Source organism: Haliaeetus albicilla, chromosome 2 (assembly GCF_947461875.1).
Source record: "Haliaeetus albicilla chromosome 2, bHalAlb1.1, whole genome shotgun sequence".
NCBI classification, from domain to species: Eukaryota; Metazoa; Chordata; class Aves; order Accipitriformes; family Accipitridae; genus Haliaeetus; species Haliaeetus albicilla.
In genome coordinates this window covers 22,051,368-22,064,831 of record NC_091484.1, presented here as the reverse complement: position 1 = coordinate 22,064,831, position 13,464 = coordinate 22,051,368, and the positions used below count along the sequence as shown (strand labels likewise).

The 13,464-nt window shown below is 39.8% G+C and overlaps 1 protein-coding gene across 6 annotated transcripts in view; it reads right to left on the bottom strand.

Annotated features, from left to right (window-relative positions):
* Positions 1–13,464, bottom strand: part of STARD3NL (STARD3 N-terminal like) — a 31,111-nt gene that overhangs the window by 4,803 nt on the left and 12,844 nt on the right. For 3 of the 6 annotated variants that reach the window (XM_069809581.1, XM_069809590.1, XM_069809599.1), the window contains 5 exons: positions 9,160–9,456; positions 6,306–6,383; positions 4,218–4,295; positions 2,447–2,500; positions 2,227–2,344 (listed from right to left, as the gene is read on the bottom strand). In XM_069809581.1, coding sequence (XP_069665682.1) covers positions 2,227–2,344; positions 2,447–2,500; positions 4,218–4,295; positions 6,306–6,383; positions 9,160–9,384 — 553 coding nt within the window. In that variant the 5' untranslated portion in view covers positions 9,385–9,456. The remainder of the gene's footprint in view (positions 1–2,226; positions 2,345–2,446; positions 2,501–4,217; positions 4,296–6,305; positions 6,384–9,159; positions 9,457–13,464) is intronic. The other 3 variants (XM_069809609.1, XM_069809618.1, XM_069809628.1) reach the window with 3 other exon arrangements.

The following is a 13,464-nucleotide window of genomic DNA, read 5'->3' as shown; positions in this document are numbered from 1 at the left end:
CAGTGAGCTGTCATGCATAACAAAATAAATTATCTTCTCACTTTGCCACTACAAGACTCCTCATTAATGGCTTGCTTTCACCTATTTGTCTCAACATACCTAGCTACTCCAACCTTCAACTCCTTTTGGCTCGATTTCATCTAAAATCAGAAAAATTATTTGGAAATGACACGGGGCTATTCTGGTGTGTTTAATAGAGGACAAAAAAACCAAAAGGGGTTAGGAGGGTAGCTAATTCATCTCATCCTTACTGCTGTCAACAGGTCTTCTGATAATAACAAGGCAAAGATAGCATTTTAGGTCAACAAGGCTATTGAACTTCCATCGTTTACTCTCTGCTACATGAAGACTGATTAGGAAAAAAAAAAAAAAAAAGAAAACCTTGATGTTTTACTGAAACAGGAGAGCAACTTGAGGTAACCAGCAGTTATTAAAAAAATCTCTTTCCAACTCAAACTATTATTTCTACATACCAATTTATCTTATTAACCAGTTCAAAGTCTCCAAAGAAGACATCTATTTTACTTTTATTTCCACTCTGTCCAAAAGAGGAAGGTCAGTCTCCATACTTAACAATGAGTCACAAGATACTAGAAGACACATACTGGTTGGATTTTAGCTTTAAATCCCGCTCACAGAAGGAAACTTTTAGAGCTGGAAATCTTCAGTGGAAAGACAGTTTTGCCCTTTTTTCTTCCTTTTTTTTTTTTTTTAAGTTACAGACAAAACATCTCCAAATTATGAGCACTGTTGCATTAGGCAGAAAATTGCTGTGGTGGGGTTTTTTTTGTTGTTGTTGTTTGGTTGGGTTTTTTTAAAACAAAATAGTAAGACGGGAAAAAGTCAGCTTCCACTCCCACTAGAGATATGACAGAAAAATACCTCGTCAAAAAGCAAAAACTATTAAAATCTGTTTTCATTATCTGCCTCAGATTTAAAAGCAAATAAGGCACTATATAAGTACCACCACACAACACAATCCAAATGTGCCTATCATTTATCTAACTTAATTGCTTAAAATCAGCACTTTTCAGTGAAACCCCATCTTTTTTTGGAAATATGCAGAGTTCAACTAAAAAGCATATATTTCTAATACCATCTATTTCAAGCTCAGCAGGAAGGAAGAAAAAGAAAGTGTCATTGAATCCCACAGGGATTTAACAATAATATCTCAATTTTATGAACATGATCATCAAGAACTTACATGTGTATGTATAAAATACTTTCTTTGTCTATGAATATTCAGTATGAAAAAAAAATGCAAAAGTCTCTGAACTCGTTAGATTTCTTATCTATTGAGAAAAAAGTGTGATGCAGCTGTATTTCCTCACCCCATCAAAAGAGAAAAAAAATTTACCCTAAGTTTCCCTTTCTCTAGGCAAAATCCAGTGTACTCATTTAACCAACTTCTTTCTTGGAGTGGTAGAAAGGAAGAGGGTAGGGATCAAAGTAGAAAGATTGCATTTCAGAGCACTAAAAAAAAATAATGGAGGCATCCATGCCTGCGTAAAGTTTTTGTTCTTACCTAAGAGGAAAACATGCCCTTCCAGCAGAGTTTCAGACTGTATTTCAGTTAATAATGCACAAACAGGTTTGCTGTATAATTACTCTCCTGCTGTTGAAACTAACAAAACATCTGTAGCAGAAATCTATGCTTTCTTTTCCTCACCACTCAAGCAATATTCTCTTTCAACTAAGTCAATGGGTTTCCTCCACTTAGTTGAATACACCGAGTGTCAGATGACCTGCTGCCTCATCTTGAAGAGGCTGAAATTCATACTTGAAGCAGATTCTCCACAACACTTACTTGCTTTCCCTTTTCCACCTCAAAAGAAGAGTTAGTGCCACTGAGTTAGTTATTGTGTCTACTCTTCTTAAAAAGGGAACTAGACGCTTATTCTATGTATTAGCCAGAAAATAAAATGTTGCAAGCCCAAGTCAGTTAAATTTTTGTCTTAAGCATACAAAATTATATATGTTCCTAAGTGCTTGACAGATCGCTGCTCTGGCCCTTGTAACTTTTAACTTTGCCTCCCTAAATTAATTAAAACCCTACTTCTTTGAAGGCATATGTTCCTTTCCAGAAAAAAAAAATTATGCCGTATGATTTAATTTTTCCCACAGCTCTTCAAATTTTGAGAAGCTGAAAGAAGCATTCTTCTGCCAGATAACATGGGATCGAATGTTGCCAACTGCAGCAATTGAGGGGAAATATCAAAAGCTTACTGTTTTCTTCTTCAGCTTCTTGCGGTAACACTTTAAAGTCCAAAAACCAAGTTTCAATCCAGGCAAGTATGAAGGATATGATGGGCAGCACATAGCCAAAAGCACCTTGTGAGAACAGCTTGAAGGAAACAAAACCACACAACATTACAGAAATTACCCTGAAGAACCTTGCTTTCAAGAAAACAACAAAGTAAAACAAACATTTGATTAGAATATATACCTTTGAAATAATTACTTTTGCTAATAAAAAGGCACTGGTCACTGCTGTTGTAAACTGAAAGAGACAGGGTAAGAACAGTTAAAACTAATAAATGGATTTACTTTCTCACTTCTGCCATTATCTATCAGTTGCAACTTCAAATATTTACCAACAGCAAGGTCATAGATTAATAAAACATAACAAGTATGATAACAATTAACTTGAAAGTGTTATGAAAATAACCTCCTTAATAAAGATAACTTTTAATAAGGACATCTCCAAATGTTGATTTCCACACAGCAGATAAGCAGTTTAGATGCTACACAGATGCTAAGTTACATAAATTGTGATTTTACTGTATAATGAAGATGCAGTATTTTATTCACTAAGTCCTTTAAAAAAAATATTCTTTCTATGTATTTGGAAAGAAGCAAACAGCAATTGCTCCAGATGTTTTTCACTACCATACAAATCAAAAGGTCCATTTCAAATAACAAAACATTGTTGCAGGAGTAAATTTGAGTTAATATTCTAATTCACGTACTGATATTGTGAAAAACGAATCACTATGAAGACTTGATACTCCCTGACATATTTAAAAAATGACAGGCTGAATAAAATGTCTAAAAAACCAAAAAAAGCAGTGGACAAGTACTGTTCACTTAAGCAAGGCTTCTAACTCTATTAGTACATTTGGGTCCAGCAATTCTTTAAATAATAGCAGAACGTAACTAGCTTCTGGTAAGCACAGGTAGGATTCTGAGATTAATGGCTTCTGCAAAACCTTCAGTGAAGCTTTACATATCTAATTGCTGACTACTGTGATGGGTTCACTCTCACCACGTCAGAAACAACTGCATCAAGTTGGAGGATGTCATTGAAAGAAATACTCTAAAGCTACACAACTAAGAATAAGGGATTTTCAGAGGTGTGCACTTAAAAATAAACACAGAGCAGCAGTTACTATTACGTGTTTGTGCCATGCTAACAACACAATTTCAAAGAAACCATGGCATGTAATCTCAGACTACTAAGCAAACTGCATGCTACTCACTTGAAGAAAGTTACACATAAATACGTTCTACATGCACCTACCACAGTGTAAGGGAAAAAAAGTCTAAGATTTACAATGCCGTAAGCCAGCAATATGCCTATTGTTTTACAATCTATAGTACTGACTGCTGGAAGTATGAATTTGTCATCAAGTTTTGCATTATTTCTCATCCACACTGTACAGCTGCATTAAAGATATTTGCTCCAATCCACTGTGATTGCCTGCAGTTCTCAAGAACTTCCTTTCTAAGAATGGATACATACTCAATATTTTGTATTGGAGCATGAAGCAATACAGGTGCTAGTGCTCAGTGGGTGGCACGTAGAACTCTAAAAAGCTAAGAATGTGGGAGTTAATGGACAACTGGATCTCTGGTACAATAACGCCAATTCTTCTTTTTGAATACAGTTCACTATTTCAAATGCAAATATATTTCAAACATTAATTAACAAGTCAGAGGTAACAAGCAGTTACAACTAGCCATCCATACTGGATTCAAAATAAGTCTTCAATTTGTATTAACATGATGCCTAATAAGGACCACACCCACTGTGCTATTAAATTCTTGTCTTTAGGCTGAAAATCTTCCAGAACAGAAGTTTTAATCTGTTACTGTACAGTGAATTTTTATATATAGCATCAAGATGATTCTTAACATACAAGCGTTAAGAGACATCTAAAATTTTGTCTGTTTGATCCATTCTAGTTAAAACTCCATTATGCTTGGCCACTACTCACAGCTATTGCCCACCAATGGCGCAGTCTGCACATTGCATATGCAAGTATTAACACCTTAAATCGAAAGACTGCCAGTAGCTATAGAGAAAGGAAAAAAATATTTGTTGGTTAATTCAGAACACAGAAGAACCACAAGATTCTCAGCTCACTGAAAATACTAACTGCTTACAAAACAACTTAAAACAGGACAATCTAAGTTCTGTTATTGAGAAACAAATTTGAATGTGTGCTTATAAAACAGAAATAGAACATAATTTCCCATTTGTAAAGCAAATGGCACCATTCACATGCCTATATAGGCTCAAATATGCAAGCATGTGCAATTCCACAAATAAGTTAGAAACATAGGAAAGCTACACAAAGTATGTCCATGATCATTTTACCTGACTGGAATCTAAGCAGTTAAATCTAGATGCAGTTAATCCAACAAACACCTTGAGCATTACTGTCCATCTCACTGATCTTAGTGGTGTGCTACTGCACAAGAATATAATTAAAAACTGTAAAGACTTCACAAATGCAATCAGAAAATGCGAAAAACTTTTAAAAACAATTTTCTGCTTACTAATTTTTTAGTATTTATTGAAATATTAATGTTACAACAATCAATTATTCTTTATGGAGATGTCTGCAATAGCAAGCTGTTCCAAATACTCTGCAGTAAAGAAAGGTAAGTTATAGTATTTCTAGGCCAGAAAATTAAATCAATAGCAGACAGACAAGATTTCTGAATCAGGGACCCTAACCCTCAATTTCCCCATTTATTCTTTGATATTAGATTGCCTCCAACTTGTTTTAAAAGATGTGTTCAGAATCTAAAAGCTGTGAAACAAATGCTTAAAATGAAGAGAAGTCAAGGACAGACATGGCCAGAGGTATAATGAACCCATTTAATCTTATGCAAATATATATGTTTCAGTGATGTGTAGCAGACACACAAGAAATCCTGTATAAGCCCACAAATCATTTTGCAGAATTCAATGACCTAGTCCCTTCCCAAGGAATAAAAGTCTATTATTTTGCATTACATGTTTTTAACCCTTGGTTCAACTACAAGGCAAAATAATTTCCAGAGCATCAACATTGACAGATAACATTTTTTGCTTTCTGCAGTAACGTATATCATGGAGAATCTGCCAGCAAAATAATGAGAAAGAAAGGGAAAAGTAGCATAGTTTGCTAGCTTATGACATTTTTGTATCTAGTACCTCATTCCATTTGACACAGCAAATGGTCCAATGCAGAAGCAAGGATGGGTTTTTACACCAGTTTCAATGAGAGATTCTGGATATAGTCATCAATATAAAATGACTGATACCAAACCAACTCATCTCGGCCAGGCGAACAAGATCTGGTAGAATTAATGATCTTGCAAAAACACGGGGCCCTTTAGAAGAACTGTAAAGAAACAGCTTTTACTTGAGATCAGTAACTTTGTCCATGCAGTGCAAAATGCATTTCAACTACAGAGCTACAGCGTTGCTGAAACACGGAGAAATTTCCTAATGCGGTAGAGTTCCTCCCATGTGCCTAAGGTGCTTATACATAGTAAAGGAGAATCATACTTCACGTCACCTGTTTTTAATACAATGTTAAAAAAAAACTGTTTTGAGTTGAAACACAGACATCTGAAAAAAACTGACCTATACAGGCCAACCTTGGAACAAGTCTCTCCTCACTGCAACTCACTTATTTCTGTGGAAGGACAAAAACGTCGGTTTAAACAAAATGATTTTACAGCTGAAGGCCTATTGGTCTTGTCCTCTTAATGAATTATCTTTATGTTACATCAGTCTCACATTCTCAACTGAGTTTTTCATCTGCCTTTCCATGCCCCAAAAAGTAGAGGATGCAATTTAAGTGTGCCTGAGCATCTCTATCCACAGACTCCATGAGCCTGCTGCCAAAGCAGAACTGGGCAACCCTTGGAAGGGTGAAATTTGGCCCAAGTCCTTCCAGTTTAAATTATCAAGAAAAGATCAACCCTTTCACAGGACTCAAACTAGGAAACATCTGTGGAAGGAGAAACATGGGAAAACTATACGTTTGCTGCTTTTTTTTTTCCTTTTTTTTTTAAAGAACACTTACAAATATATCAAAATATGAAGAAGAGTAGTCATATTGTAGGACTTCTTTCTCTAAGGTAGTCTCAATGCCTCCTTTTACCTACAAAGAAACAACACCACACACAGCTTTAGAACGGAAGTTATTGAAGCCAAAATACACACAAATCTGAACGGTGAAATTAATAGTCCCCACTGATGCACAAAAAGATCGTTAAACTAAGTACAGAGGACATATATGCTAAGAATGTCAACTTCAAGATTAGTGTCCTTGCTTGTTTTTCATGATCATATACAAATTTCAAAGTGGAAATTTAGGATTATCACCTGGCCTATGCAAGCTACATTTCAGACTGTCCCAAAATAAAAGCAATCCCAAAATAAAAGCGAACAAGTTGTTGAAGAAAGAAGAAATGATTAAATGTAAGGTCTGTTACACAAATTCACAGAGCATTTTATGTCTCATAAGGAGGATCAAAACAGCTGATCAAAAAACCACCCAGAAACTAGCTCTAGTTAGTCAGGTTAATACTCCAAATCTTTTTCTCATCAGCACACATGCTATTTAAGAGAGCTGAGCAAAAGAAGCCACGGCAAAAAACACAGAAGCTGCAACTATTAGACCATTCTCCCACAAATGACTAATATCCAAATTTACTTCTTTCATTTGCTTGACGGGATTCAAAATTGCATCTTCCTTAGCCACTGTGTTTCTTTCCAGTGGAAAGATTTGTCACTTTCCTGTCCAATCTGGGCTAGTAAGAAAATAATTTCGTATGTATTGGGTCAGAAAAAGTGAAAGGAGTATATACCTTAGTCAGCAGCGAAAAAACTTAGTGTCCATATCCTATTGTTTTTTATATTAAACTCAATTAACTAAGCACTGCATGAAATAGTTATGTAAAGCACTGGAAAACACCACCAACAGAAGGCTTAATATTGAGGTCGACTACTGTCATCCTTTTAAAGAAAGGAGGTACCAAAGCACGCCAACAACATATGCTCACCATCTCAAAGCAATGTAGCCTAGACTCTTCCACTTTTCCCAACCACACTGCTGGGCAGTGTTTTCCTGAGACTATTCGCTCCAACTCCAAATTTCTTCTCCTCTCCCTCCCCTCTTTGGCTACCTGACAAGTAACTTTCTAAACATAGCTTCCCCTTTGTTGCTCTACTGCATCAGGTGTGATCATCTGTTTCCAGCATAAATAAGGAAGATCAATGTCCCCCCCCTCCAAGCTGTTCACTGCGTGGCTGCATGAGCACCATGGTAACATAAGGATGAACAGAGAACCACAACAGCCTTGATTTAGGGTTTGCTCAAACTGCCATGGAGCTACTCCCTGAAGTGTTTAAAAATAAATTACGCCTAAGCACACTGGATAATGGTGACAAAGAGAAAACAATACTTACAGAAGTCTGGCAACAATTCTGAAGTCCCACTACCAGTGACAGACAGTCCTAACGCAGTGCTATTTGACTTCCCAATGAACTAAACTTAATTTTAAAAACAGAACAAAAAAACCTAACCAGGTGTCAGATCCCAGATAGCAAATGAGGGCTTCTAATATTATGACTTATGAAAACAAAAACCTGTTTTTCATTCTTGCTGACATTTGGCAGTATAGGACTCCAGTTCATAATATGTTCTTCTTAAAACAAAGCTTTCAAGATCCTATGAGTTTTCATTGTGAGGTCCCTTAATGCTACAGCACTCAAAACAAAATATCATGAGTTGGTAGCATTTTCTATACAAAGTCTTAAACTTTCTGAGAGCACTAGTTTGATAACCTGTACTCTGAATCCTTGACAAGATACAAACCCAGACTCTGCTCCTCTTAGTTGAAGATGCTATTGAGAAACTGGCCTAAAACAAGAAATGCATCAGAACACTATGCTGCTTTTCTGAGACAAGCTAACTTTACACACTGGATACAGTAGTCTTTCCACCTAGAGAGACAACAGAAGTCTAGTCCAAAATTACACCATTCAGGCAAGCAAAGTCTGCTTTCTCAAATTAAATCGTAAAGTGTATTTTTCACTATATCAATGAACTACTTGAACAGTCAGCTCCTGAAACTTCATAATGTCAGATCAATAACCAAGGTTATTTATCTTGTAAAGGAAGGCTGACAAAAAACATTTACTCAAGATTTTTCTTGTCTAAAAAATGGATTCCTCCCATTTTCCCTGTGTGTCCTTTCCTAAATGCATACTTTAGATACAGCTTAAAACCCAGCTCAAAACTTGGATGCTACTTATGAAATAATAACAAATCAGCTATCCTATTGCTTTCTGGAAATTTCAGAACCGCCTCGTTTTCCAAATAACAAATGTTGGTGTTAAAAGGTGGCAACTGTGGGACTTTATGTGGTTTAAATGCACCCTGCCATAGACAATGTATAGCATACTAAGTTTGTCTCAAAGAAAATCCATTACAGCAAAAGAAAGGTATTGGCCATTGGAAGTCTTGCCAGAGACTAGCACCTCAGTGAAATATCACTGACTTTTGAGTTACTCAGAAAGCAAACTCTGGAATCCTGTTTGAATTTGACAAGAAGTGTGAATTTTAAGACATACAGTAATATTTTTGTTTACTTGCTGCCAGATTTTCAGTGGTTTCTTCAGGGTGGTTCACAGACTACAGGAACATCAAAAGGTTTCATGATAAGAAGATAATAAACAAAGTATCCTAATGACTAAAAGTCAATGCAGTTGAGTAGATACTATGTTCATGAAAGCTTAAAAGTAAGAAGCTGCTTTAATTTAAATAGATACAAAAAGCATGTAATTTGGGTTAGAAAAGAGCAACTTATTAACCACTCCTGAAGTGAGTGAATAAATTAATAAAGTCCAAGGGTACTGAAAAGACAACTCACATTTAATTCTATTATCCACAGCAAGGTTATGAATAAGAGATCAAATGTAACAAACAAACAGAAAGTCCTTCTGACATCTGATATGCCTTTCTTCTCTCTCCCTTCATATGACTCAATCCTTGCCATCAGCTGCGCTGGGTTGATGGAGTGGACATCGCGCAAGGAAGGACAGGATTCCACACTGCTACTGTGAGCATTTTCTGCATCACCTGGCACCCGATTCATTCTGGGTTTGCTTAGAGTGGTCTTCTTCCAGTTTCACCATCACTAGAAGGCTGATCCATATAGGAAGAATTTCTAAACAAAGAAAACCAAAACGCATTAGCCACCAAAACCCCACAATTCTGGTAGGTATTTTCATCTTACCATGTCAGTTCTCTTTTTGCTAAACTGATGACTCAGAGAATTTGGCAAGTAGGCTCTAAAAATTGTTTCTAAAATAAGATATATCTAGGCCCTCTTCATCTCTCAGAGGATTGTGAAACAAGAGAATTAATGTTCAATTAGACCGGTGGGAATAAGGGAGCACTGTCTAGATTTAGAAGGCTCCACTCTCCACATTGTTAGAGTGAGATCATTACATGGGAATGAATAAAAAGCCTGATACTGTGCATCTTTAAGATTTCCAATTCCGATTTAAACACTCTCAATAGGAAGCCAACTTAAAGGAAGTTCCACAAACAGTTCCTGAAAACTGGCAGTGTTAGCTACCAGCACATCCAGAGCTGACACAACCAAAAGATTAAAAGTCCATGAAAACCCCTGAATATCACAGTAATCATTCTATAAAGCAAATACACTGCTACTTGCTCTATAGATAAATTCAGCTGCTATGACAATTTACGTTGCCAGACAGTGTCTCTCTGAAGAAAGTGTATGCAAACCAGTGGTTAAAGGGAATGCAATTACTCTAAGTCTCTTATGACTACAAGTTTTTTTTAAAAAAAAAAAAAATCAGGTTAAATTTCATATAAAACTGGAGCAGTTTGATTCACTACATTACTCCATGAGAACTTTTTTCCAATTAAAGCTTCTAGAAAGAGTTGACTAAGAAGGTCACAAAAGTTTCAAGGAAACACAGAAAATTTATTTTTATGCAAAATACTCAGAAGATTAAGCTATACATCCTGCAATACAAATCATATCAGACAAGCTTCCATAAATCTGGGAGAATAGCTTTCTGAAATTCAAGAGCAAAACTTTGTCTCTTCCCATGTGGGCTGTCTTTCAGTAAACTGTGAAACAGAAAGAGAAACCCTGTCCACTCTTCTATTCCAACAGTATTTCAACTCCAAGTCTGTAAGAACACAGTCAGTCAAAGAACAACAGGAAAAACAGACAGGGGATCTCTTAACACATCGCTAGGCAAACATGAGGATACAAGGACACAGGGGAAAAGGAAAGTTTTGGGGCAGGGAGTTGCCAGTGCATAGCTGAAGAAGAGGCAGGCCAGCCACGGATGGCAAATGCCTAGGTCAAGTTACACGCGGCCTTCAGGTAGTACAAAGTTTGCTTTTCTTGGGCTACGTCATGAGAATGGTAACAGACCTGCATGAGACAGAAACTAGGCTGGACCAGGGAACAAGCCTGCAGGGAACAAGCCATCAGAGGCAAACCAAGCCAGTAACAATCACCATCTCATTCTGGGATCCAGCTGTGGGCCAAACCAAGCACAAGACCAAGCACAAGCACAGGCAGGCTACTGCCATTCTGCTTCTGCCTGGCAATTAACCCCAGGATGCTCCTGACCATGGCTTTCCAAAGCCAATCCAAGGTATACGTCTTCTAGTTCTCAGTCGTAAGCCACGGGACCAGGAAAGCTGACAGACCTTTTGCTGGGCCTAATCTCCTTTAAAGAGGTGTTAGCAGAGCACACACGACCAGAGAAATTAAGAAGTGGGAATATGAGATTAAGATACTCAGTTTCTAGTGTTTCATCTTCTTCATTACAGCTATCTTACAGGTGCGCAGGGATTCTTAAAGAGACGCAGTTGTCTTTTAGTGTCAGACAGCCACCTGGCCAGCCAACTCCTTACCCGTCTCAGCTTTACCAGCAACAACCTTCCTCTTCACTAAATGCCTGCAGAATTAATTTTAAAAATCATCAGCAACCTTTACTCATGCTCCTGGAGAGTAAAGCGTATCCCCCCACACAGCAGTGCGACTAACTGTATCACGTTGACCCATCAGCCTTTCACCTCTTCTAGCTTTCCCAGTGTCTCATCTGATTGGGCACTTTCTCCAGCCAAACTTCCACAATGGAAGCTCAGTTAATGTCTGCTGTGGATATTCTCTTCCCTAGGAGGCAGACATCCATTTTGAAAGTGACTGGACTGACACCACCAGCTTCACGTTCAGAGCCCACCCACACAACCCATCCATTACTCAGCTGGTCAGTGGAGGGCTGGATCTGTTAAAGAACAAAAAACAATGCAAGACTTCCTTTGCAAGGAGAAGACCTCACCATAAACAGTGTAGAAGCAAATGTCCCCTGGAACGGTGAGGAAATCATGCATGGTCTCTATGTCTCTGCAAAGTTCGTGCAGAGGGAAACAAAACCCTCTCTTCCACCTCTGGCATCACCACAAGCAAATAAACGTAGAGGGCATAAATGCCCTTTGTTACCTGAATGTACATAGGAGTTTTGGCGCAAATATACCAAACGGCAAGAACACTACCTTCCTTAGTCTTTCAGTACTCAAAATACTAAATCCTAAAGGAAAAGAGATTTGCCAGGGTTTCAGACAAGATCTGAACATCTTCCCACAAATCGAGGTAGACAACTAATTCTCAGGAAGGTCAAAGTCACAAATGAGCTCTGACAGTTTTACCCCATGGCTGAAGCGCATTTGGTATCCCACATAAACACGGCCGACTGTGCAGCTTGCTTTCAGTGGGAGAAGGGGATGTGACGGCAATAGCAGCAATGGGCTAGTTTTGCTGTTTGGAAGAGTTGCCATTTGCCTGGCTGGGCTTTGGGCATGGATCCAAATGTTCTAGGTCTGAAAATGACTGGCTTTTCCACCACACCAGGGTCACTTCTGCTCACTTCTTTTTCAAAGCCTCTGTTATTTCTATGGTGGTCTTTTGGCACCGTCCATCCCAGCCTATGGCTCTAGTTACGCTCCGGCTTTCCTCCAGGCTGAAGCTGCTGAAACCATCCTCTATTATCCCCCTGGAAAAGGGCTTGCGTCCCTGGTCCTCCTCTCCATGTGGCCTCACAGCTCTTAGCTCTGACACAGAGAGGGGACGGCTAATAGGGGTGGTTCCTGCTATGGCCTGAGAGAAGAGTAACAGCACCAGGTTTGTCCTTGGGAGCCGAGTGGCAGAGGATGCCTCGGGGACACCCAGCAGCTGGGCCCAGTGCATGGCCACCAAGGGCAGGGACAGCCTCCTGGGCACAGGGACAGCCCCCGGGGCCAGCACCCCAAAGGCCTTCCTCCGAAGGACGCTGGGCGGAGGGGCTGTGCGTGGGGGGCCCCGTCACCCCCGTGTCACCATGCCACCACCCAGCAGTGCAGCAGTCACAATGCCCCGGGCCAGTATAAAAGGGGCAGCCTCCCGTGTCCCACTGCCAGAGCTGGCCCCGGGGCCAGCCCCAACACATCCAAGAGAAAGTCTTTGAGGAGCCCGTGGAATTACTTGGAGGGGGCTGACGGAGGAAGACTGGAGGCTGGACCAGGCTTGCTGGAGGGACCGCGTTCAAAGCTCGTCTGACAGATGGAAATCCTTCTCAGCTGGACAGCAGCGGCAAGACCAAGGGAATGCCTTCTTGAGTAGCCCTGCAGAGCCAGGGGCAGCAGCCGTAAGAATTGGGATGCAGAGATGTTGCCAGGGGTCCCGGTGCTTTGGAGCACTCACTGGCGTCCCGCCAGTTGCAGGAAGGATTCTTGCCCCCAAGGTCCATCAGGCCAAGGGCATTTGGCCACTCAGAAGCCCCTGAGATGGCTCCAGGTTGAGGGAGAATAGGGCTTGGGCATCTCCTGGGAGGCGTGACCAGCCTGGAGGACGAGGCGGCTGCAGGTCTTGCTCACATGCTCAGGGAATAGCCGATCGCCAGATCTGGGGTCAGGAAGGAATTTTCCCCCAGGGAAGATTGGCACTGGTCCCTGGGGGTTTTTTGCCTTCCTCTGCAGCATTGAGCATGACCATTTGTCAGGGCTCCTCCAGTCCATTTTGGTTAGGTTGCTGCCTGCTGCTTGTGCCCCACGAAGATGGCCTCTCATGCCCTGCAGCTGGGGGGAGGAAGGCTTTTTTTCCCCCAGGGTGGGCTAGCAAGTGTCCCCGGGGTTTTTTTGCCTTCCT